Below are 27067 nucleotides of genomic sequence, written 5' to 3' on the forward strand. Positions count from 1 at the left end.
TGCACCTGGGCGGACAAACTGTTTTTACCAGTGTGACAGGAACAATGCCATGAGACTGAGATGTTTGTACTACTATGCACATTTGAAGAAGTATAGAAACGCAAACTATAATACAAACCTGTGGACAATGTTTTATTTCGCCTGCGTTGAAAACAAGCCATAGGTGCATCAGTGGGTTTTGGTGAGCTGTTTGGAGCCGACAAAATAGCCATTACATCAAGTAGTAAGTACAAATATAAAAGAATGTACAGTACAGAACGTAAATGTACTTTGGTACTTTCCACCTCTGCTTGCTATACATAGCGGTCCTTTCTGCCATTGCATTAAAGCTTCCTTGTTGTAAGTGAAGGATTTGAATCTTACTATGATTCTAGCTCAGGTAAAGACATAGGACATGAGGTGGTATTTTAAGTACGATTGAGTTCTGTAAGCACTGGAGCTTATAAACAGTCAAATCCAGTGTTTGAAGTTACATTAACACTGAGGATTTTACTGTGTATTTAGCATATGGTATATTCTGTATTTGGACCTATTTGTAAAGTGTGCATCCTCTGAGTCCATACCATAACAGTTCAGCAGCCATGCTGCATATCATTGCTTTGGACAGAAAATCTTTTTGTTTTTTTCTTTCATAAATCAATGTCCTATTTTATACTTTGTCTAATGACAGTGTCACAAAGAGTTGCGGTGTGATGCATCATAAACTTGTAGTTCTGCTATTTCCCCTCTTTTTGAAAAATCTAGGAAAATGTCCACTGATAATGACATACCCAAAATAGTGACATCAGGTTGAAAGTGGTTAAGTCTGTCTGTGTGGGTTTTATAAATATTTAACCAATGGAAACTATTAACAAGAGCTTATGACTAAATAACTACATTGGATCCATTGAAACAGCTTTTTTCCCCCATTTCCTGAAAGGTACCATTTGAGATATACAAAAGGTTTCTGCCCAACAGCAACGCTATACTGTATTTTGTCCTATTTGTAAAGTGTGCATCCTCTGAGGCCATACCATAACAGTTCAGAGAGCAGCTATGCTGCGTATGGTTCCACCACAGAGAACCATGACCCTGTAATCGCATGAGACACTGCCTAGTCACTCTGGGACACTGACTCACTGTCTAAGCCAGTTAGAACTGAGTAGATGTGACACACACTCACACACTCACTCAACCCCCTTCATTATAGCAATAGGCAGCTACAGTACACAGGATTGCCATGCATTGGTGTATTGTGCTCTATAGCCCGTGTGATGTTTATGCAGGACACTTATGCAGACTATTACAGTCAAACATGATTTTTTACTCTTCATTTGAATTGGAATAACCGCTGTCTGTCTGGTGCTTAAAAGGGACAGGACCGTTGCAAACTGAATGCTTCTACAGTCACCTTCTTCAACCTGAGAACAAGCCAAACAAGGTCTTACTGTAACAATATAATCTTGGCAATCGTATTTTATGTGCTCCAACTTAAAAAAAAATCATTGTATCTCACCTGATATGGAGTTATAATAATAAAAGGGGATTCATTTTAAGGTGTCTTTACGTAAACAGCTTCATTACTAAGCGAGATAGGCACCATAAGGAAAAAAGTGACACCTACTCTTACACAATGATTGATAGGGCAATGTGAAAACAATTATGGCACCTTTTTAAAGGGCAGTGGGTAATTAAAGTCCTTGGTTGACAAATAACACTTTTAGCACCCAGATCTTCTTAATTTTAGAGACATAAAATTATGAAATTTATGTCAAGATATATAATATTTCCTCTAAAATTAATATATATTTTATTGATTGATAGGACCTTTAAATCTATCTGTGCTTCTGCTGATATCTTCTCAGGATATTAGTGCACATCATTTCACAGCATATCAGTAACTGTTGGCATTTGCTTCGTAAAACACATCTTGTTATGTGATAAAATGCTATTTACATAAGAAGATAGGGATCATGATTATTTTATGGAACATCTGATAGTTTTTCATGAGGAGTCATTGTAGGCTACACAGCTCAAAAGTATAATGACAGTTATTGAAACAAGTACACCATGACATCATGCAACCAACAAAACTTAAACATTTTCACTCTAGAATGATCACAAGGACATGTCAGATGAGAAACTTCCATTTGTCCAGGAAGACAGGCTTGAGATTTGTGTTTTCTGTGACATGCTGCCATCAACTGGTCATGACAGGAACAACAGCTTTCAAGAAGGTTGTACAGTAGCTATTATTTCCTGTGTGAAGGCACCTCATTTTTGGGGTCTGACTCAAGCTTAATTCATACTCTGTAGCACGACTGTCGCTTGCTGACAAGACACGTTATTAGTAGCTTGAAAATCAGATATTTTCGACAAGTGACACCATCATATGATGGAGTATTTAAATCAAGCTTCAGAGTTCCACAACTCCTGCCCTTGACACCAAGGCAGCTTCTAATTGTGTACTCTAGAATTCAGCTAATTGCATTTACTGTAGCTGGTGTCTGAAATCTAAATGAGTCACTGATTAAAGAAGTAGAATGAAAACCAGCAGATCTGGGTTCCCAGTAGACTGGGGTTGATAACCACTGCTCTCTGTGAATTGATACCATTATGCATAAACATACAACAGAGCAAACATGGCTTAACTTGCCATTTATATGCAGTGCACACTATGGGTGGTTATAATTACACCATACAAATGACGTACAGTAGTTATCAGGAAGTAAGCCTGAACACATGCACAGACACAACAAGAGCCAGTGACCTTAAAGACATCACCGCGGTTTTGTGTTGGTAACACCTTTCTAGTTCATTCACCTTGATAGATGGTTGGGTTCTATATTTATACAATCGCTAGCAACCACTTCCACGCTGAAGGCTACAGTACATTAACAAATGATCAAACCTTCTGTTAGCCTTCATATACTTACACCTGAACTAGAGATGCCGATGCCTTGTCTGCCAGTGCAGAGATAGGCTGAAATTATAGCTGCTGCAACTCTCATGGGTGAGTCAATCAGCTAAGAACGCAGATGTTGGTGCTACAACAACAATGCTCCCATACTGTGAGTGTGAATTTCCATCTCAGAAATTAATTACAGTTTTTGATCCAGTTGATAATGAGCACATGTGTACAGTAGAGTTACACTATGCCAGAATTTGCTCTGTACAGTCCAGGTACTGAGACATATCAGATAACTCATATCACTGTGCTGGGCAAGTTACTTAGTGATCGTATGCTGCCCGTGTGCGTGCGTCTGCTCTTCCTCCTGACACTGCGCAGATAGTTTCTGTACAAAATCACACTGATCACCCTGTCCTGGAACTGCTTGGAGACAATGTAGTACAGAATAATATCAAGAACCGTGCTCAGGTTCATTAGGAATGTGGTGAATGCTGCCCACGTGGTGTAGACCCCTCCGTCACCTCGCATCAGCAGGAGGACCACCAGGCACACGTGGAAGGGAACAAAGCACACCAAGACCTGAACGATGAGTGTGATGATGATCCGGATGGACTTTTGCTTCACTTTGGGCTTGAGCCTAGAGGTGCGTCCGTGGAACAGGTTGTCCACTATGATGATGTAGCAGATGATCATAATGGCCATGGGGACCAGGAAGAAGAATATGAGCCGCACAAAGTTGACAATGTTGTCGTGGCGCAGGTGGATGATGTCGCGCAACTTGACGCAGGTTGTGAAGTTGGAGGCGCGGTCGGGGTCATCCCCAGGGAAGAGCAGGGGCACGGTGCTGCCAAGTGTCATGATCCACACCCCTACGCATCCCACCAGGGCCTTGGGGATGTTCTTCAACTCTTTGCTGTGCTTTGGCTGCACGATGGCCACGTAGCGGTCCGCGCTGATCAGGGCAAACAGCCACAGAGCCATACAGGGGTAGAAGACGGTGAGAGCCGCGCTGACCCGACAGAAAAGGTCCCCAAATGGCCAGTAGTCTTGGTGGTAATAGACCATCCTGAAAGGGAGAAGTGTGATGTAGACTAGGTCCAGCGCAGCTACGTTGATCATGTAAACAGTGACTGAGTTCCTCTTCTTGGTGGTGAGAGCAAACACCCACAATGCTGTGAGATTGACTACTACTCCTATGGTGAAGATGACGCCATAGAACACCAGGCCTGCCATGCGGTACTCGCTGGGCACCTGCTCCAACCGGGCTGCACTGGGCTCCACGGACATATTGGAGATCTTCAAATCCACGTTCATACTGCAACTTCCACATGTAGCAAAGAGAAAAGAGTATTTATTACATGAATCACTATAGACCAGATCAGAATATTTGAATGTTTGTAAATGGATGTTTTTTCACAATATAAAATAAAGTGTCCAGAACATTAGCTATGTCTAGTCTGTCAACCTGTGGATATTTATAGCAAATTCATATATTTCTAATAGTCAATAACAATATAAGTGTCCTGTTCTTCCAGAAATACGGTTAACGAATAGTAATACTGCTCCAATGCGACGCTGACGTCGGTAGACCTGGAAATAAATGTTTGGTTGTGGTGCTGTCATGATGATTCGGTCAATAACCTGTTAAAGGAAATTGCTTTTTTTATTGTATTTTTATATCGATAAATATCTGTGATCTGTGTCATTTGATTTTTTTGTTGTGATCTTAGTTGGAATCCTTGATTTAGAAGTTGTGTTGGGGGAAAAAAAATATGTTTTTGCATCATTTGCTCCTTTATATAAACCGTATGTATGAGACATACTGTAACAAAACAAAAATGACACTGAAGTTACGTTCAGCAGGTTTTTAAATTATGTAAGTCACACACCTAATAAATATGATGCTCAAAAGGAGCAGTTAACTTACAATAATTACATTGTATACAATACCTTTCATGATCCAATGTATACTGACATGGGTTGTAGTTGTGTCTGAAATATTAGAGAAAGTGTAGTTGTGAGAATCCCAAATCAGTAACACTAGCATTTTCCCTATAGAGGTTAAAGGGATAATGTGACTATTTATATTGGAAAGTTTTACCTTGTCACCTCACACACATGCCCACACACAAGCAGAAGCTTGCTGATAATATGCCGCTTTGCAACGCGCCGATCAGTGTGTTCAGCTTGCGTAGGTGAAATAGGCTCCCTCTTTCCTTCACACTCTCCCTCCTTCTCTCTCAATCTCCCTCCCTCCCTGTCTCCCTCCTTCTCTCGCTCCCTCCCCATCTCACTCTCTCTCTATCTCTCTCTCGCTGATCAAGCTCTGGTCACACAACAGTAACTGATGCTTAACACAAATTTGCACTGGCATCAGGCATTTCCACATACAGTATATGCCAGTTTTCCCTACTGTGGCTATACTGTAGGCAAAAGGCCAGTGTTATTTGTATAGACCAGTGGTTCTAAATTGGGGTCTGGGGACCCCCAGGGGTCCTTGAGGGGGTTCCAGGTGATCCTCAGTTTACTTTAACTATTATTTCATCTGCTAAATGTTAGACTAATGAGAACATGTATAAGAATGACTATTCAGATTATAGCTTTCAACTCTTTACCAACAGTATTAGTCAATTGTAGAATTGTATATTTAGTAGCTATACTAAATATAATCTAAGAACCACAACCTTAGCCTCTCTTATGGACGTCCCTGGCACACAATATTTTCAAATGGGGGTCTGTGCCCCAATACGTATCAATAAAGGGGTCCGATTGACCACTGGTATACTGTGCCAGCTATAAACAAGTTAAACCACTGGTTGGAATATGTACAAACACACTCTCATGGAGAGATGATGTTAAAATGGCCAGGGGTATTTCTGGATGTGTCTATAAATTGCTGTTTGCGTAACCCCCTGGTTGGTAAGTCATTTGAATACTTATTTTTGTTCCGAATGTGCAGCTGCAGTTTGAAAGGCGGAAACCTGTGCGTCTATTTCTGTCTGAATGTTTTACCTCAGCTGAAGCTCAGTATGAAACAAGAATGTCCATGATATCTGATCATGGCATGTTAAACATTATTTGAATCTGTGTCTACTGTGAATCAGAACAGAGTGAGTAAGATGGGAAGTGTACAAAATAAAAGTGAAGTGAAAATTAGCAGCATTGATCATCTTTTATTGGAAATCACATGACTTCTTTTCAAGTAGCTTGATGCCTCCACTTTTGCTTTGAGAAAGGATGTTAAATATTATGTGTGGAAGTCAATTTGATTTATATAGCACATTTTCATACAAAGATGTATACAGATTTAATTCTGTATGTATGTTTTAGGTAATTAGATGTAGAGGAATGTTTAAAAACAATTACTGAAACCATGCCAAAACAATTATAAATATTTTTTTTTACAATTATTTTAAAATTAAGTAAAGAACCTGTTGTTCTCACACACATTTCATCCCAATCTCAGTGTGACAATATCATTCAAAGTACTGGCTATGCAATATGTAACGTGCTTAAATATTGCTTTTCATCTCAGCAATCAAAGAGATCAGATAGCATTGCTTACACAAATAAATAACCACACTTACCACAAAGATTTAGTTTTTATTTTGTATCATCTCCTAGTGATCAGAATCCTGACAACGAGCCCTCACCAATAGGTTTAAAAAGTGGCATGGGCCAGCAGCCGTCTCTCTGCTTTTGTTCAGATAGGAGGAACTGAAAGCTTTGTTTAGATGATTTCTATTGATGGAAGAGTTGGTGAGATGGAGAATGAGACTGAAGCCTCTCACAGTACTTCCTGTGTGACACTCGTGACAATTCTTTGGTTTCAGTGGCGTATACTATAGGTGCACCCACAGTATCTGCAAAGTAGAACACAAAAAAGTGCTACAGCTTTCCGCATTCTGCAATTACACCCCCTTAAAGAAAATGATGTGCCATTAGAAGTGGGAGTGTGTTTGGCAGGCAGAGAGATGGCAGATTTAGGGCGAGTTATTGATTGGAAAAGTGGGGTCTGTCACAGCACATTAGTTCTCAGGGGAGTAATCCACAGCAGGTTGCTGTGAGAAGCATCTGCTGCCGGAGAGAAGTAATTAAAAACAGGATGTTGAGGCAGTTGCCATATAAACAGGAAATAAGACGGTGGTAATAGACACTTCACGCTGATGCTGTGAGATGGTTTTTACACCGCGTCGACTTAATGGATGCAAAGCGCATACCTCAGGTGAAACACTCAAGGTCACACCGGACCTGGATTGAATACAGATTAAAGTGCTTGTGCGTCTGTTTTTGTTTGTGTGTACTGTACGTGTGTCCACGCACAAACTTCCACATGATTGTGTGCATGCATGATGTGTGTGGGTGCATGGAAAGCACGTACGTGTCGTGGGTACATATACAGTGGTGCAATCACACTTACTGTGTGTGTGTGTGTGTGTGTGTGTGTGTGTGTGTGTGTGTGTGTGTGTGTGTGTGTGTGTGTGTGTGTGTGTGTGTGTGTGTGTGTGTGTGTGTGTGTGTGTGTGTGTGTGTGTGTGTGTGTGTGTGTGTGTGTGTGTGTGTGTGTGTGTGTGTGTGTGTGTGTGTGTGTGTGTGTGTGTGTGTGTGTGTGTGTGTGTGTGTGTGTGTGTGTGTGCGCGAACAGCTATGAATTACAGTCATAACATAAGGTGCAAAGGCCAAACTGAATTCAGCATAAATTCATGGTTGCTCTGTTAACTAATCTTTTTTAGTTCTAGAGTCTAGAACATTGTCTTCTGCACACAAACTCTGTCACATTTCCCCCGACCTTTTGACATTTCCCCTACTGTGCCATGTGACTGCTCTCCACAGTCCATTTCATCTCCACAAAGGTTACATCTATTTGTCACCTATTTTGTTTTGATGAGCCAGATTTCTCAGTTGGTTAGCTGGGGTACATTCCTGATGATATCAGATCTGGTGGTAGATAATTCTTTTTTCCTCTGGATTCCTTGGATCACGGCACAACTTCCCACAATGGCCTGACAAGATTTTACGCCATTTCACGTTTTCTTCAAAACACACTTTTTGCTATTCTATCCAAACATCACACAAATCGGTACATATTATCTCTACAGTCATGTGATGAAGCTGTATCAGTCAGATTTAGCAGGCTCTATTCCAATTGGCTATGACTGCCTTCCAAACTTTGCGCACACACTTGTTACTATACTACTCCTACAGATTTTGTCCAAAACACACGCAAAACGGTACACATAATCTCTTTGATCACGATGTGTCTGTCAGCTTTCTCAGATTCCCTTCTGATTGGCTACGATTGGCTTTCAAAGTTTGCAGGAGGGGCCCGTTTTGCACATAATGTCACAAATCATGAATGCAGCGTCTGATTGCCATAACACTTTGCACATAGCCTGCCATCAATACCATTTTTGGTTTTCTGATCCGGTCTGGAGCGGAAATAATTTTACGTCATCAGGTGGCCGGAACACACGACCGGAACCAATTATTATATGGGGAACAAAAACATTGTGACGCCAACCTGAACCTACCAACCCAATTCTTTTTTTATTTTTTCTAAACCGGATCACACGATTCAGTTTTAGAATGAATACCAGGCATGGTGGAAAGCCTGGTGATTCAAGGTTACTTTGCTCACAAACTGCCTGTAGGCCAACGTTTTCAAATACGCCAGATGGTGGCGCTATAACAGCCACTTCAAGTTTTGGCCTACAACTCTTGAATCATAGGTTGTACAATCAAAATATTTTTTCCCCTGGATTCCTTGGATCATGACGCAACTCCACATATAGGCTCCAGCCATTTGTGCCGGACTAGATTTCTGCCATTTCACGTTTTCTTCAAAACACACTTTTTGCTACTACTCCTACAAATTCTGTTCAAACATCACACAAATCGGTAGGCCTACATATTATATCTGCAGTCATGTGATCAGGATGTATCAGTCAGATTTAGCAGGTTCCATTCCAATTGGCTATGACTGCCTTCCAAACTTTGCGGCCCCTGTGTAGGCAACCTGGCCTGGCGGGGATCTGCAGTCCGAGGAGTGCACTTTTCTAGTTGATGCATTGTGTTCGAAGAGCTTCATTGTAGTGTCAATAAGTAGATGGCATCTGTCTCACTCTCTCTGTAAAACATGGGGTATTATTGGCACAGCTCTTGCATGGAAGCCGTGTATTTAATCTAATTCTTATTCCTGAGAAATAATTATCTATCTGCTCGTCCTCTCAATGTGTCTTAAAAATCTCAGTGCCAGATGGCACTTTGTGTTTATCGCAATATGTTGTTATGACAACAGTCTGTGTGATGTTTTCGTCTCTTTGATACCCATCATGCAGTTGCCTCTGTAAGGCTTCCCCTCCATAATGAACCTCTGGTCTTTATTAATCAAATCATGTCTCATACACGGTATAGCAATGGACTTTTTTTTCCTTATGGGTCTGGGACGATGCCTGTCATAATGAGTGTGGCTTCCACAGTATAAATGAATGTTTTTTTCCTTATGGGTCTGGGACAATGTCGTAATGAGTGACTTCCTATTTTGCCTCTTACTGCATTTCCCTTGCCTTCTATCTAATCTGTGCAATTTCACAGTTCATCTGCTAGAGAAAATTATTCGGTACAACTTCATAGTTATTGGCGAAGGCATAATTTAATTATTTTGTTATTTCTTTTCTTTATTGTATGTACAGTATATACCGGATTATATTAATTCAATTCCTGTGAGGCATCCAGGTGACTTTTTTTGTACTAATTCAGTCTTTTGGTCTTTTAGTGCATCACTGTCCTCTGGAGGCTGAAACATATCACTGCAGGATATCATATTTAGACCTTTAGTAATAGGCAGTGAGACAGGTCTGATTGTTTCAATTAAACCAAATTCCACACGATCAACAAAAAGTAGGCCTAACTTAAGTCACACTTGAGTTTTTAATTTCCAAATAAAGAGAATATGATGGGACATTTTAAGATGAAAGTTTTCCCATGTGTGTTCTCTCAAACTATCTACAGATAATAGCAATACTGTTTTATCAAACAGTATACTTCCTTCTCCATTTCTATAGTTGTATTCCAGAGCATATTGCATACAATAAAGCCAAATTTATACTTTATTATCATATAACCTGCAATAACAATGTGACATGTTGCATTGTTAGCTTGACAGTAGCCTATAATGCAAAAAATATAAATTGTAAACAGTCTTTATCCTCATATAAAAACAATATATAAAAACAGGAAGTACTGTAACATCTTTTTTCATATTTACAGCATTCAAACCTCTTCAAGATCAGCTTTTAAACAACTTTTGCACAGTGTGTGTGGATGCTCTTTTTTCAGGAACTATTACCAGCACCTCAGCTACGCCTCGAACGGGGAGAGTGGTGTGTTTTTCAGTGTCCTTTTCCATGAGAAGAAAAATACATTCCTATGTAAAAGCTGACTTGGGTGCCAGTCTCTGTCACTGTACCAATGTGTTGAATATTAGGGAGATCTAATAATTGTCACCTTATCCAAAGTGGTTAGAGTATGTCCTCCATTAAATAAGGTCCTCTATTTCTGAGATATCAAGAACACCAAAGTTGTGTTGATTATGGTGGCCTCTCAGAGATGAAATCCTCTCTGATCCTGTGTGACCCATGCAGGCCCAGAAAAGTCTGCTCTTCCCCTGTTCATTGATTGTGTGTGGACCTTGTGGAGCTGTTGAGGCGCATTCTATTGCCGTCGACGACGTCCCTGGAGTTGCCGTCTGCCGAGGTCCTCACAGCGCTGGAGAAGGACACACTCACCTGCCGCCTTAGCAGCTTCAGCACCTTCCTCTTGTAGCCCTTACAGGCAAAGAAATAGATGAAGGGATCCAGGCAGGCGTTGAGGTTCATCAGACACACTGTGATATGCAGAGACACCTGGAATGCAGTGAGTTCCATGCAGCTGGGCTCGGACACCAGCTTGCGAATCATATACTGCAGGAGGTTTATGTGGTACGGGCTGTAGCAGATGACAAACACCAGGGACACACAGCAGATCACTCCGATGACCTTGCGGCTACGTCCGGACTTTTCGGTAATAACATTTTTCTTGGCAGTGCGTTGGAGCTTGAAGCACAGGATGGAGTAACACACCAGGATGGTGACCAAAGGGATCACATAACCCAGGAAGACGGCACCGATCAGGATGGTGGCAATGTTGGGCACGTTCTCAAAGTTGGGGTACTCCAGGCAACTGATGTAGCCGTCGTGCTCCTTATTGGTCATGGGCATTCCAAGGAGGGGTAAGGTCTGGAAGAGGACCAGCAGCCACACGCCAGCACAAACGTAGCGCACGTGACTGACGTTGCGGAAGCGGTTAAAGCGCGGCAGGACCACGGCGATGAAGCGGTCTATACTGAGGCAAGTCATGAAATTGACCCCGGCGTAGGTGTTGATGTAAAAGATCATCCCGGATATCTTACAGAGTGCGTCACCCAAGGGCCAGTGGAAGCCCTGAGCATAGTACACCAGCCTCAAGGGGAGGGAGAGGGTGAAGAGGATGTCAGAAACGACCAGGTTGAGGGAGTACATGGTGGTCGAGTTTATCTTCCTCAGATTGGGACGGATGACATACAGAGCGAGGGCATTACCCAGCAGCCCCACAACGAACACAATAGAATAGAAAAGAGGGATGAGGACCTGAGCGTATTTCCTATGGGCGTACAGAGTGAGACACAACGTCTTGTTCATGGCAGAGTCATTGGTAGTGAGTGTAGGGGTAACGCTTGCAGGTACCATAGAAGAGGTCATCTCCATTTTTGGTATTTAGGGGTGCAGTAACTGCAGAAGAGAGAGAGAGAAACACAAAAGTGTAAATGTTAATGCATTTTACTTCAGTTGATGTTCTTGGAGATCTTTCTTGGCACATCGAGATCGTTTTAATCAGGTTTTTTTTACTATTAAAGAACAGATTTGATTCTCATCAAGCTTCCTAATCTGTGTCTGATACTGGAGTGTTGCTTTTTGTAAGTAGTGGTGGGCCTATTAGGACCTAGATAGCTGACAATATAGCTGACAATTCATGTACACAAATGAGTGCTGCAACCTCTGGTATAGCAGGATTCCCCTACTACTCGATGAAAAAGGAAGGCTTTTGTTGACGCTCTTGTGAGACTTGCACACTTTCGGTGGTTTTACTTCAGTAGCGCTAAACTCTGGTGTCCTGTGTGGTAAACCCAACATCTACCTCTCAGTCAAAGAGGAATCTGCACTAGCCAAGGGTAAGTAAGTAAATAAGTAAGTAAGTGTTTGAAACATTTTAACACAAATCTTGTAGGGGGGTGCCTGGCACTAAATATTATCAGATGGCAATCCACAGCCATATTCATTTGGGGGTCCTTGACATGGAAAGGAAAACCAGTACTCTAGGCTGCCCTTTTTTGATAGTTTCTTCTGTCTCTTTGTATGGCAGCCAGGAGGTGCACTGGATTTATTTCTTTGGTGTGGCACATATCTATTCGCAGTGCTTTGCTGTGGTTTGGTGGTGTGTGGAGACATTGCATATACTGTAGGTTAAATGTGGTTTGTTCATTTGTAGTAGTAATATATCATTACTGCGCTGCCTCATTCTGTCTTCTCTTCATCAACCTTTCTCTTAGCAGGGCCAGGGGAGAAGTACATTTAAATGTTATATTAAAAAGTTTGTTAAAAAGAAACATCAGTAATTGAACTGCCAATCTGAATGTTGATTCATTTAACATTTATCTGTAATAATCTGTAGATTTGAGGCTATATGTTCCCGTGGTTATACTTATAAATAAATAAATAAAGTGTTACATCGTAAACACTTTTATCTCCGCCAAGGTGAAAGGCTGGGAGGCTGAGACTATATTTTACTGACATTATACTTATGATATTGACAATGATGCTGACTTGATACTGACCATGATATTGACCATAATACTGACATTATACTCAACATGATGATACTGACATGATACTGACTTGATACTGACCATGATATTGACCATAATACTGACATTATACTGACCATGATACTGACTTGATACTGACTTGATACTGACCATGATGAGCTTGTTATTGTATTATGAGCTTTTATTACATTATGAACCGTTATTACATTATTAGTTGCTACAAATGGTTATAATGGGGAAGTTCAAAAACTTCCAGTCACACTTATTATGTTCTGAGTTATTTTCCTATTGCTCACATGTCAGCAAGGCCTGATAGCACTTGCCCTAGCCTTGACGACCTTGCAGGCTTATGCAAAGGCTGAATGTAGACAGATGCCAGGTCATTGTTGACCTGGCATCCTATAGTGTAAGTAGTTTCAATGTACTGTACAGGCTGATGATAGGTTCTTGGTTTACGTATGTATTAGTTATTATCAGATTATTGGTTTACTTATGTATTACTTTATTATTAGATTACTATTCCTATGCATTTGATGTATTACCTTGTGTTGTCCTTGCTTACTGTAAATCACTCTGGATTAAGAGCGTCTGCTAAATGCCAAAATTGTAAATGATATACTGTACAGTAGTATTCTGTAAAAAAGAAAGACATCTGCAATATACAGAATAAAAAGGCTACTGTAACAGAAACAGAAACACTTTCCATGCCCTAATTTGTAAGTACAGACAAAATAAAGTACATTTCAAAGGATAGACGGAGTGTATTATTATTATTATTAATATTATTTTATTTTTATTGTTATTTTTTATTATAATTTTGTTGTAACTATAAAGGTCATTTGGCTTTCTAAATGGATGTCTGCAAATGAATACTGCTGCATGGTGTATAGTGCCATCTTGTGGCGAAATAGTAAGCACCACACGTTATAATAGCCTTTTTATGACTAGTTCATCCACAATGCTGCTGCCAGACTCCTCTACTGTAGGAGGTCTGCTATTTTAGCCTCCTTACTCCCAGTATGTTTTAGAATAATTTTTTACAATTGTTTAATTGCTTAAGAAGGAATTAAGGAGCACAATGGCTACATCAGTTGCATGGCAGGGCTTCCAAACCCTACTTAAATATGTCAGACCAAGGTCTTTTAGTTGTCCCACCAAATAAGTGTGGATCATAGGGACTGAATCTTTGTATGCTTGTAGATCACGGATCTTTTCTAAAAACTTAACTTAACTTGTTTTTTTATTGCAATTGTACAATAAATAAAACATGCATTGTTTTATTATATAGTATATTACTGTTCAGCACTTTGTAAACTTTGTTTTTGCAATGTAAATAAATGTCTCGTTGTTGTTGTTGTTGTTGTTGTTGTATTATTACATATACCCTTGTTTTAGACTAGCCCATTAAATTACCAGTCAAGCCTTGCAACAACAGTATATTTTCCACAAGTCAGTAAGGTGCACCTGCTATAGACTAATATCTGATGTGAGACTGCATAACAGCTGATGTTGACTTCCTTAGTAATGTTCTCATCAGTTCATCAACAGCTGTTAAATATCTCATTTCTCAAGACTCTTTGGTCTGCTGTTTTAAGATGTGGCAACATACAGATTGGGAAATATTATATAAAACTGACTTGAACTTGTTTTATACCTTGTCAGACATGATAACAGGAAATCAATTATGATGTGAGCATTAGTCTGGTTAGGAGAGATGACCATACATCATTTCCAAGCCCTTGTACAGTCACTAACCTATTTGACTTATGTCTGCCTACAGGACATAACTGTTCATCCATGGCCTTGTTTGTAGCTAAAAGTGCCATGACGGAAGTCTGTGAACAATTCCAGGGCTTTGCTGTGATTATGAATACAGCTGCAACACTCACTCTCACACCCCAGAAAACAGAGTGTTGAGCGACAGCCTTGTATATGAGGAAGTCGGCTTCCCTGGGGTGCTCTATGATAGAACCGTCGTCAGTAGGAAAGTTATATTGTCTTGGCCTAAATCATGACCCACCTCAGACACAGCAATCTGCTGGAGCACAGGCAGAGGGAAAAAAAATATGTTTCCTGACTCATTAACACTATTGAAGGACTCTCATTGGGGCATATCACAAAACAATATTTTTACATCTTTCTTTCAAAGAAAGACTATTTTCTTTTCATATAATTAGAATAGTATGCCATGTCAAGTATACTTTATGGACTTTTTTTTTTATGGATAAGGGCTCCTTTTGAAATGAGAACCCTGGAACTGATATATCCAACTGTGGTAATGTGTTGACTTTTATACATTTCTAAAATATTAAATCAATTATGAAAATTACATCTTTGTCAATATCTCTATAAGAGATTAACCAACCTGTAAAAGTGTCATCATGCTGACAAATAAAACACATGTTGATAAACCCTGATTCAAAAAGGATTGACTGCATTTTTTTTTAAATTATTGGTTCATTTTGGAACTGAGTTCTTCAAAGCACTTCAAATAAGAGGATAGTCACAGACAGTCACATGAAGGTATCTTAAGCAAACATTTCCATAAAATAAAATAAATAACTTTAGATGCCCTTAGAATAAATATCTTGCTTACATTATGTTCAATATGAACTTACAGTATGTGAAATGGTGAGCAGAAAAACTAAGCGGGTTTGTGCAACCGGCCAAAGATATGTTATGCAACAACAACTTACTTATTTTGTATCGTCACCTGTCATAACTGTCATAATTTAAGGTTCTGCAGGATTTCTTCTAGACCATATATTTGACATTTCATCTTTAATTTTTCCAGCCCTATTTTCATCTGTGCCAAAGATCAATTAAAGGCATGCTTATGAGAGAGAACTTACCAGATGCAAGCAGTGTAATGATCTTCAATGTAATCTGAGTTGTATCGGTCCGCTTGGCATGACGTTTTTCCTATGAGGGTTACTTTTGATTCGGTATCTGGGCTGATAGCAATGACCACGTTGGCATTGCTGAGGGTAGTGTGACAGACGCGCAAGTCTCTTGTGCTATGGCTGCCTGTAACCATAGAGACAACATTTCCTGTTGTACTCTCTCTCTCTCTCTCTCTCTCTCTCTCTCTCTCTCTCTCTCTCTCTCTCTCTCTCTCTCTCTCTCATATATATATCTACTCACTCTATTTATGAATGTTCTCCTGGGCTGTTATTGCTTACAATCCAGACATTGATGGCAGAATTCAGAAAATGAATTGAATTATTATTGTACCGTAGGCAATGGTGGACAGTAACAAAGTAAATTCAATTGAGTACTGCACTTAAGTAAAAAATAATTTCAGTATCCGTACTTTAACTTGTGTATTTTTTGGATACTTAATGACTTTGAATACTTAATATAATTGTTTTTGTTTTACTACACTACATGTCTAGGAAGGGAAAAAGTACATTATGAATTAACTTCTTAAGCCATATTTCAAATATAGTGAAAATAGCAGATCTACAAGCTCACAGCACATTTGTTTTTACATTTGTATTGTCATTCAGAGTTTATTAACATGCTGTACCATGTGCCATGTGGGAGGAAGTGGCTCAGTTGCACATGCGTGCCATCCAGTCTTTCCCTTAACATCATAAAATGTCATATTGTGGTTTCTGTGACGTACACCAGGTGGTTTATAGGGATCTCTATCTCGGCCCTTCTGATTGAAATAATAGTTTTATTTCAGTAAAGCATGGATGTTTCCTTTGCCTTAACCTATGAGACACTGCAAATGAGGAAGTTCCCCTTTGCCCCAGTACCTGCAGTACCTACAGTAACACTTGTTTTGGTGGTTTTGAAATTGCTCACAGAAAGGAAATACTCGTAAAGTGTTCAAAATCATGTACTGTTTTGATTTGTATCATGGGACTCTGACTGCCTGTTTTATGTTATGTTATCAGGAAGGATTAATAAAATGTTACATTAAATGATAGATCGCAGTATGAAACACAGGACAGATACAGATAGGGGTACAGATATACATCTACTGTAAGCTTCAAGAGTAAAAAAATATATATAAGAAAGGAGTAAACAAGTCGGAACATACAGTACAGTGATTAGAAATAAAAAGGAGATTTAGTCAAGGTCTTGCCCGGCCATCTACACTTTGGACAGACTGGGATTTGCATGGTGTATGAGATATTAACAGGTATAGATGTAGATGTAGTCAAAGTGTACAGTATGTGAATAATCCCCAGTGGTATGGGTAAATACTGTATGTGCAATATGCAAGTATGTACAATAATACAAATATGTATCACTTAAAGGCATCTCATATCTCAATTTGAATGTTCATGCTTCCAAGTAAAAACAAATGCAAATTGTACTCAGCGTACTATACACTAGATGGCACTTTATTATGTAAGGTCAAAGAGGAACAACACTATAGAGAGAGTGTGAAAGGGCAACAGCAACAGTTGCTGCTTTGTGTGCCTTGAAATCTCCCAGCTTCTTGTTAAGCTAGAGTATGACCAAACATTTCATAATGTGGCTTTCTTTTGTCTGTCCAAATTAGCATCAACCCAATGAAGGCTGTATGAGCAACTGTTGTACAACTGTTGTACAGCAGTTGTTCCTGATGAAGCAGCAGCATTATTGGCTGATGACTGTGAGCTGAATAAACTAGTTGTTTTTCATTGCAGAGAGAGAACACGCGATGTTCTCTGTGGTTTTCACACCTTTGCATGTGCCCTTCCCTAGTACATGTGCACACAGCTAATACAACATCTCAAGATGGGAGTGTAAGATACACGTCTCAGTTGTTTTCTATCTTTGTCACATCATGATTATTCCTACAACATGACTTGAATAGAATAATTTGGTTAATAGAATACTACTATTATTAATTATAATAATATCTCAAATTTATACAGCGCTTTTCTACCCAAAGACGCTTTACATGGGGGGCATGAGAAAACAACAAATAAAAACAACTTTATTAGCTTGCTTGCTGAAGGTGCAACTGGTGGCCTTGGAGTGCAGCATTGACCGCTTCCATGCTTTACTTTACTTTATTTGTTTATTTAGACAGGACAGAGCATATTAATGAACGTCACATGAACGTAAATACACCGGATTTAGCAAATATGCTAATTTTCATCCGCAGTCCTCACACAAAACAGAAAAACAGAAAAACAATAACATCAGAAAACATCAAATCAGCGTGCGTGGGTGCACATCCCGCGCGCGTGCGGATTCGGTCGGATTCGGTCGGATTCGGTCACTTTTTGGGGGGCTTTTTGTCACTTTATTTCGGTTCTAGGGTTAGGGTATAGGGTTAGGTTAGGGTTATGTTGTTTAATTCTTATTTTTGCCTGATTTTACCGATTTATTATCTGACGGCACGGGCCCGCGAGGGTCGCGGGCCGGGAGGCGGCCGCCTCCCTGGCCTCCCCGGACGCTCCGCCACTGGTACTCAATGTGTGATAGGATCATACAGTGAAGATACGATCTGGCAGCTCCAACTGTCAGGAAGGGTCTAATTTGTTTAAAATTTTGAAGGTTGAATTTAATCGTATTTGTGACTTTCTTCACATGTTTTTTAAAAGTTAGGGTTGAGTCTAGTATGACTCCGAGGTACTTGAACTCTGGGACAAGTTCAAGTTCCTCCCCACCCAGAAACACATTTGAGGACTCCAACACAACTGGTCTTTTGGAGAAGGCCATGCAGACTGTCTTTTTGGCATTCAAGAGCAGACATGAATCTATAAGCCAGTCTTGAATGCTTGTCAGAGCTGAGGTTAAGATTATTGACACCTCTGCATAGCTTTTACCATGGGCAAGTACAACGGCATCATCTGCATACATCTGGACATGTAGTTTATTACATACTTCAGGTAGGTCATTTATGTACAGTGAGAACAGAATTGGACCCAGTATTGAGCCCTGGGGGACACCGACCGAACAGGTGTGGTAGGGGGATTTAACACTGTTTACACTTACACACTGTTTTCTGGTGGATAGATAGGAACTAAACCATTGTATAGCTTCTGGGGAAAAATTAAAATGTGTTAATTTGGACAGGAGGACCTGGTGACAGACGGTGTCAAACGCCTTCTTGAAGTCCAGGAACACCGCCATTGCACAGGGAGCTCTGTTCAAATCACATTTCAATTTTTCTATGAATAGGTAGTTTGCTGATTCAGTGGAGTGAAAGGCCCGAAACCCAAACTGCATGGGATGCAGTGGGGTGTAGCCTTTGTCTAGATGTTTGATGATAGATTTGACAATCCACTTTTCAGCCACCTTTGATATAACTGGTAGGATGCTTATGGGTCTATAGTTTGATATATGATATGATATTATTGTACCGTAGGCAATGGTGGACAGTAACAAAGTAAATTCAATTGAGTACTGCACTTAAGTAAAAAATAATTTCAGTATCCGTACTTTAACTTGTGTATTTTTTGGATACTTAATGACTTTGAATACTTAATATAATTGTTTTTGTTTTACTACACTACATGTCTAGGAAGGGAAAAAGTACATTATGAATTAACTTCTTAAGCCATATTTCAAATATAGTGAAAATAGCAGATCTACAAGCTCACAGCACATTTGTTTTTACATTTGTATTGTCATTCAGAGTTTATTAACATGCTGTACCATGTGCCATGTGGGAGGAAGTGGCTCAGTTGCACATGCGTGCCATCCAGTCTTTCCCTTAACATCATAAAATGTCATATTGTGGTTTCTGTGACGTACACCAGGTGGTTTATAGGGATCTCTATCTCGGCCCTTCTGATTGAAATAATAGTTTTATTTCAGTAAAGCATGGATGTTTCCTTTGCCTTAACCTATGAGACACTGCAAATGAGGAAGTTCCCCTTTGCCCCAGTACCTGCAGTACCTACAGTAACACTTGTTTTGGTGGTTTTGAAATTGCTCACAGAAAGGAAATACTCGTAAAGTGTTCAAAATCATGTACTGTTTTGATTTGTATCATGGGACTCTGACTGCCTGTTTTATGTTATGTTATCAGGAAGGATTAATAAAATGTTACATTAAATGATAGATCGCAGTATGAAACACAGGACAGATACAGATAGGGGTACAGATATACATCTACTGTAAGCTTCAAGAGTAAAAAAATATATATAAGAAAGGAGTAAACAAGTCGGAACATACAGTACAGTGATTAGAAATAAAAAGGAGATTTAGTCAAGGTCTTGCCCGGCCATCTACACTTTGGACAGACTGGGATTTGCATGGTGTATGAGATATTAACAGGTATAGATGTAGATGTAGTCAAAGTGTACAGTATGTGAATAATCCCCAGTGGTATGGGTAAATACTGTATGTGCAATATGCAAGTATGTACAATAATACAAATATGTATCACTTAAAGGCATCTCATATCTCAATTTGAATGTTCATGCTTCCAAGTAAAAACAAATGCAAATTGTACTCAGCGTACTATACACTAGATGGCACTTTATTATGTAAGGTCAAAGAGGAACAACACTATAGAGAGAGTGTGAAAGGGCAACAGCAACAGTTGCTGCTTTGTGTGCCTTGAAATCTCCCAGCTTCTTGTTAAGCTAGAGTATGACCAAACATTTCATAATGTGGCTTTCTTTTGTCTGTCCAAATTAGCATCAACCCAATGAAGGCTGTATGAGCAACTGTTGTACAACTGTTGTACAGCAGTTGTTCCTGATGAAGCAGCAGCATTATTGGCTGATGACTGTGAGCTGAATAAACTAGTTGTTTTTCATTGCAGAGAGAGAACACGCGATGTTCTCTGTGGTTTTCACACCTTTGCATGTGCCCTTCCCTAGTACATGTGCACACAGCTAATACAACATCTCAAGATGGGAGTGTAAGATACACGTCTCAGTTGTTTTCTATCTTTGTCACATCATGATTATTCCTACAACATGACTTGAATAGAATAATTTGGTTAATAGAATACTACTATTATTAATTATAATAATATCTCAAATTTATACAGCGCTTTTCTACCCAAAGACGCTTTACATGGGGGGCATGAGAAAACAACAAATAAAAACAACTTTATTAGCTTGCTTGCTGAAGGTGCAACTGGTGGCCTTGGAGTGCAGCATTGACCGCTTCCATGCTTTACTTTACTTTATTTGTTTATTTAGACAGGACAGAGCATATTAATGAACGTCACATGAACGTAAATACACCGGATTTAGCAAATATGCTAATTTTCATCCGCAGTCCTCACACAAAACAGAAAAACAGAAAAACAATAACATCAGAAAACATCAAATCAGCGTGCGTGGGTGCACATCCCGCGCGCGTGCGGATTCGGTCGGATTCGGTCGGATTCGGTCACTTTTTGGGGGGCTTTTTGTCACTTTATTTCGGTTCTAGGGTTAGGGTATAGGGTTAGGTTAGGGTTATGTTGTTTAATTCTTATTTTTGCCTGATTTTACCGATTTATTATCTGACGGCACGGGCCCGCGAGGGTCGCGGGCCGGGAGGCGGCCGCCTCCCTGGCCTCCCCGGACGCTCCGCCACTGGTACTCAATGTGTGATAGGATCATACAGTGAAGATACGATCTGGCAGCTCCAACTGTCAGGAAGGGTCTAATTTGTTTAAAATTTTGAAGGTTGAATTTAATCGTATTTGTGACTTTCTTCACATGTTTTTTAAAAGTTAGGGTTGAGTCTAGTATGACTCCGAGGTACTTGAACTCTGGGACAAGTTCAAGTTCCTCCCCACCCAGAAACACATTTGAGGACTCCAACACAACTGGTCTTTTGGAGAAGGCCATGCAGACTGTCTTTTTGGCATTCAAGAGCAGACATGAATCTATAAGCCAGTCTTGAATGCTTGTCAGAGCTGAGGTTAAGATTATTGACACCTCTGCATAGCTTTTACCATGGGCAAGTACAACGGCATCATCTGCATACATCTGGACATGTAGTTTATTACATACTTCAGGTAGGTCATTTATGTACAGTGAGAACAGAATTGGACCCAGTATTGAGCCCTGGGGGACACCGACCGAACAGGTGTGGTAGGGGGATTTAACACTGTTTACACTTACACACTGTTTTCTGGTGGATAGATAGGAACTAAACCATTGTATAGCTTCTGGGGAAAAATTAAAATGTGTTAATTTGGACAGGAGGACCTGGTGACAGACGGTGTCAAACGCCTTCTTGAAGTCCAGGAACACCGCCATTGCACAGGGAGCTCTGTTCAAATCACATTTCAATTTTTCTATGAATAGGTAGTTTGCTGATTCAGTGGAGTGAAAGGCCCGAAACCCAAACTGCATGGGATGCAGTGGGGTGTAGCCTTTGTCTAGATGTTTGATGATAGATTTGACAATCCACTTTTCAGCCACCTTTGATATAACTGGTAGGATGCTTATGGGTCTATAGTTTGATATTTCAGTTTTAGCACCAGATTTGTAGATTGGTGTTATTACAGCAACTTTCCATTGAGGAGGAACAGTGCGTTGTCTGATGGACAGATTTACCAGATGTGTGATCGGTGCCACCAGAGCATCTGCATTTGTTTTTAAAAAGTTTGTATCGAGCCCATAGGCATCCTTGGCTTTTGATGCTTTTAGTGATTTGATGATGTTTGCCACCTCGGTTTCCGTAATTTCCTCCAGATTGAAGATGGGGAGGTCTTTTTGGACAGGGCGGGGTACAAACTTTGATGGATTAAACATTTGTGTTATTTCTTTAACAGAATTTAGAAAAAACATAATTAGGGTACTAGCAAGGGTTTGGGGATCTTTCACCAGGGCGTTGTCTATTTGTAGTTCTAAGCTATTATTGTTCTGTTTGTAGTATTTCCCTGTCAGTTTGTTTATGCACTCCCAGACTTTCTGCGCGAGACAAATTTCAGTTGCAAAGAGAAAAAGGTGGTAAACTTTTGTAGGTGCGAAAGCAGACGGCTACATCCTGCATCACTTTTCTCTCGTGCAATCAGGTCCTCTAGAAAGTCCATTATTGCATTGTAGTTAGAATCAATGGATTTTAACGAGGCCGTTTTCACAGAGCAGCGTGTGGGGCACAGTCTCAAAGACGGTGCGTCTTTGCCTTGGTACTCCTTAAACCAGGCGAGTCGCTTTGGCGAATTTCTGATCAGTGATTCAGGCCTTCTGACACCAGCCCCCCACTCGGCGCATATGCCTGTCTGTATGTCTGTGTCTCGTTTATGCCCAAATATGGGGATATCTATATCTGTCCTTGTCCCTTTTATGTCCATACCTGGTGATCCCTGATGTCATCAGTATGTGCCCATATTTAATTCCTAACAGTGACTGTGTTGACATGGACCTATAGAAGACTGCAAGGTCGAAAAAGTTGTTTCTGTTTCTGCTGCTGAATAATGTTTGGAGCATTAAAAGTGAGTTTCATGCTTACATGGACCCTAATATTCTTGCCCTACACTTATAAATAGAATGATAGCTCAATCAGAATAAATATGCCTCATGTAAACCTTTTGATATTCAGATCAACGGGAAAATATTTATACTTACTCCGATCTTTTCTCTCTGATTGGTATTACTTCATTATTTTGTGCATTGCTGCATGTCTGTTAATAATGTAAAATTAAAGTAGTCTACTAGAATAATATATCATAGTCAGTATAACACAGCTTCCTTAGTCCCATAGAGTACATTCACAATGTAGGGCATAGCAGTGGCGGCCATTGTGTGGTTCCACAGATAGAAAGCCCATACATTTTCCCCATAGAGACTTCTAAAATATTTATATTGATTATTTTATTTAAAAAAAAAATTATCCCGCGATTTTTGTAACCCATTTTTTTCACCCGGTGCCAATTTCCTAAGTGATCCTGGGCGCTACACCAGCCCTACACCAGCATTACACCAGTCCCCCACAGTAGGGAGGCCAGGGCCGAGCTCATGCTTCCTTCAGGCATGAGAGCCAACTGACCTTCTTGTCACCTGACAGGGGGGAGTTTCCCTGGTTGGACGTAGCGCGTGGAAGGAACACGATATTCCAAACAGTTCCCTTCCCCTCCATCAGGCGCCCCGGCTGTCATGGGGGAGGCGGTATAGTGACCAGGATTACTACATGTTTTTGTGAGGGTATTAACTACCCTAGGAGACACGGGGAGAACATGCAAACTCCACACAGAGTAGGCCCTTTCGCCAACCCCACCTAGGGTATATATATTGATTATTTTAAGCGTAGAACCAAGCCATCCAGGCTCCTGGTGAATCATGACCATAAAACATTTGATTCTGTGTCAAAAAAAGAGAAAGAAAACAAAAAATGGTATTTATTAAATATAGTATATAATATAATAAAATATTCAAATCTTTTTTGACAGAGAATAAAATGTTTTATGGTCATGATTCACCAGGAGCCTGGATGGCTTGGTTCGGAAATCTCTATGGGGAAAATTAATGGGCTTTCTATCTGTGGAACAACAAAATGGCCACCACTGCTATGCCCTATTTACATGATAACTTGAGTTCTTCTTGGTCATCTCCTCTTGGACTGTTTATCCTTACGTGCAGAATTTCATGAATGACCATTGCGTGTGTTGTTCGGACATTTGCTTAGTGAGAAAGAACAGCAGAAACACAAATAGCCGAGGACACGGTGTGAGTCCATCAAGAAAGTTGACAGAAATAACAGGCAGAACCACTTTGTGCATGTCAAAAGTTATATTCCGATTAAATGCTTTGAGGCATGTAAATGAGGATTGCTTTTTTTTTGTATTATTATTTGTACTTTACTATACATACATTATTATCCATGTATGTATTATCCATCCAACAGTTACAGTACCATACCGTTGGAATCTATGATCGGAATGATTTAATTCTGAACTAATAAATATTGTCCATGTAAACGCAGTCATAGTTAATGTGATAACTGGCTACATGGCTTGTGCAGTGCACCCTCTTGTTGTCTGACCTTGCTCTTTCTGCTAGGTGCTGATCTGTTTATTTTTTATATTGTAATTACAATCGTTGGCTTGTGTAGAATATGCATAATTTTGTGTATATCCGTTGTTCTTAAATTAAAATCTGGTTAATCTAATTCAAGTTTTCCGTACTAAGTATGCCATTAAAGGATGCATGTGAACATATCCGAAAGCGTTGAGGATGATCTCAATGAACGATGACAAAAAGCGAGTTCTACAATGCATTTTCTATTACATCAGAACTGCCCCCACCTTCACCACGTTTAAAACCACACTCAAAACCCACCTTTTCCGACTCGCATTCCCTACATGAAATCTTTCTTTTCTTCTTTTCTTTTTTCTTTCTTTTATAGTTTTTTAACCTTTTTTTTAACTAGTTCTCTCTAATAAAGTTGTTTTTATATCTTGTTTCTGTAAAGCGACTTTGAGTACATAGAAAAGCGCTATATAAATCGTATGTAGTATTATTATTATTATTCATGGCACCCAGTTCACACTTACAGTAGGGAGTAGTTGTAAGTGTTAACAACAAATAGTTTTGTGGTAGGGGAAGAGCTCTAACTTCCTCATGTGCCGACCTTGTGGGTCTGACTCACTGGAACTCAGGTCACACCCAGGGCCGAATGACAACCGACATGGGGCTCTGCCAAGGCTATTCATAGGACACAGAGGGGCTAAAACTATAGAATCAGTCACTCACAACCCTTGTGTGTTCTCTAATTGTTGTGCAGTATGTTATACCAGTTTCCGCTTAAAAGTAGATTGGAAAGTACATTTTTGTAAGCTGTTTAGAGTTTTTGTGCGTCTCTAAAGGATAAACTGAATCAGCACTGACAAACGTTTTGTGCTCATACTGTAGAATGTTAACACTTTTATTGTGTTGTTGCTCAGACACCATTTGGAGCTATTCACAGTTGCTATTGTACATAGGATAGGAAGTTATGAAGGAGAAATTTCAAAAAGGATATCCTCTTGAGCAGTTGTATGTTGAAATGTACTGATGTGTGAAAGATGAGAAACGTTGTTTACAGTTTAGGCATTTAGCAGACGCTCTTAATCCAGAGCGATTTACAATAAGCAAGGACACAAGATTATACATCATAATACATCAAATGCATATAAATAGTAATCTAATAATAAAGTAATACATAAGTAAACCAATAATCTAATAATAACTAATACATACGTAAACCATGAACCTATCATCAGCCTACATTGAAACTATACACACTATAGGATGCCAGGTCAACAATGACCTGGCATCTGTCTACATAACATGCTATCTAAGTTACATTTTAGCCTTTGCATAATCCTGCACGGTCGTCAAGGCTAGGGTAAGTGCTACGGGCTGAGCAGAGTAATTTAGAAAGAGAGTAATGACAGTAGCGTCGACTCCCATTGTAAGAATGGAATGCGGAAGTGCTCTGTCTACGTCAATGACATAGTTCCAATGTTTGGAACTATAGCCCATAGAGGCCCGCTTTGCGGCGAGATCAAAGTGTGACGTTACTCTCTCTTCTACACTCTGGGGCTGAGGTGGAGTCTGAAGAGGTGAATCTTCAGATTACAGCAGAAGATTGGGAGTGAGTCTGCAGTTCTAATTGCAATGGGGAGTTCATTCCATAGTTTGGGAGCCAGAAGGGAGAAGAGTCTGGGACGTGTGGAGCGTTGTCCCGGATGTCTTAGCGAAGGTTCTGACAGCTTGTTGATGTGTGACTGCATGTGTTAAGCAGCAACTGTTTATAGTGAGTACACCAGAGGCAGATAGCAGAGGTCACTTTTATTGGGCTGTTATTGTAATAGTTGTGTTAAAATAATACACTTACATCTACTAATACTGTATACTGTATGTTTATTCTCATATCTAAGGATTGATGACAACTAGCCTATAAAGTGATTGGTTATTTGAACAATAACGATGGGTACATTCAGAATAACGTAACAAGATGAAAACCTCAAGGAACAGATTCCACAAGGAAACAATACGGTTTTGCAGCCAAGGTAATAATGGCACACACGTTTGATGTGATGTTAACAGCTAACTCATCTAATCTATCATGATTTCTGGATACACTGAATTGTATTTTACGGTAATAGTTGTTGACAAATCACTGGATAATGTATGCAACATGGCAGCAAAATAATATGCTGACACTTGTGGAGGAGAGGCCATGGCTGTGGTGGTTGTGGTAAGATAACATTTCAACAGAAGTGCAGGAAACTTCCCTCGTTCTCACTGACTTCTTCAAAACTCAACAGGTTGAGTAACAGAATGAATTATCAAAATCTCCATACTGTTTACACTTTATGGGTTATCTGTTTGAATGCAAACATCATTCTACAATCTCTGCATCTTTTAACTTATCATTAGACC

At 39.9% G+C, this 27067-nt stretch overlaps 2 protein-coding genes across 3 annotated transcripts; both read right to left on the reverse strand.

Annotated features, from left to right (window-relative positions):
* Positions 1 to 1630: 1630 nt before the first annotated feature.
* Positions 1631 to 6689, reverse strand: gpr18 (G protein-coupled receptor 18). Its single transcript, XM_080412674.1, has 3 exons — positions 6478 to 6689; positions 4841 to 4882; positions 1631 to 4211 (listed from the first exon to the last, which is right to left on the reverse strand). The coding sequence occupies exon 3, from the start codon at positions 4202 to 4204 to the stop codon at positions 3185 to 3187; it is 1020 nt and encodes a 339-aa protein (XP_080268800.1). The 5' UTR covers positions 4205 to 4211; positions 4841 to 4882; positions 6478 to 6689; the 3' UTR covers positions 1631 to 3184.
* A 3154-nt stretch (positions 6690 to 9843) lies between these two features.
* On the reverse strand, positions 9844 to 15799 carry gpr183a (G protein-coupled receptor 183a). Of its 2 annotated transcripts, none has more exons than XM_080456646.1 (2): positions 15644 to 15799; positions 9844 to 11697 (listed from the first exon to the last, which is right to left on the reverse strand). In XM_080456646.1, exon 2 carries the CDS (start codon positions 11671 to 11673, stop codon positions 10561 to 10563), a length of 1113 nt encoding a protein of 370 aa, XP_080312772.1. In that variant the 5' UTR covers positions 11674 to 11697; positions 15644 to 15799; the 3' UTR covers positions 9844 to 10560. The 2 variants fall into 2 exon arrangements, with proteins under 2 accessions (XP_080312772.1, XP_080312773.1); XM_080456647.1 differs by lacking the exon at positions 15644 to 15799 and adding an exon at positions 14681 to 14780.
* Between the last annotated feature and the right edge of the window lie 11268 nt (positions 15800 to 27067).

The sequence above is a fragment of the Gymnoscopelus braueri genome, assembly GCF_963280865.1.
Source record: "Gymnoscopelus braueri genome assembly, chromosome: 18".
NCBI classification, from domain to species: Eukaryota; Metazoa; Chordata; class Actinopteri; order Myctophiformes; family Myctophidae; genus Gymnoscopelus; species Gymnoscopelus braueri.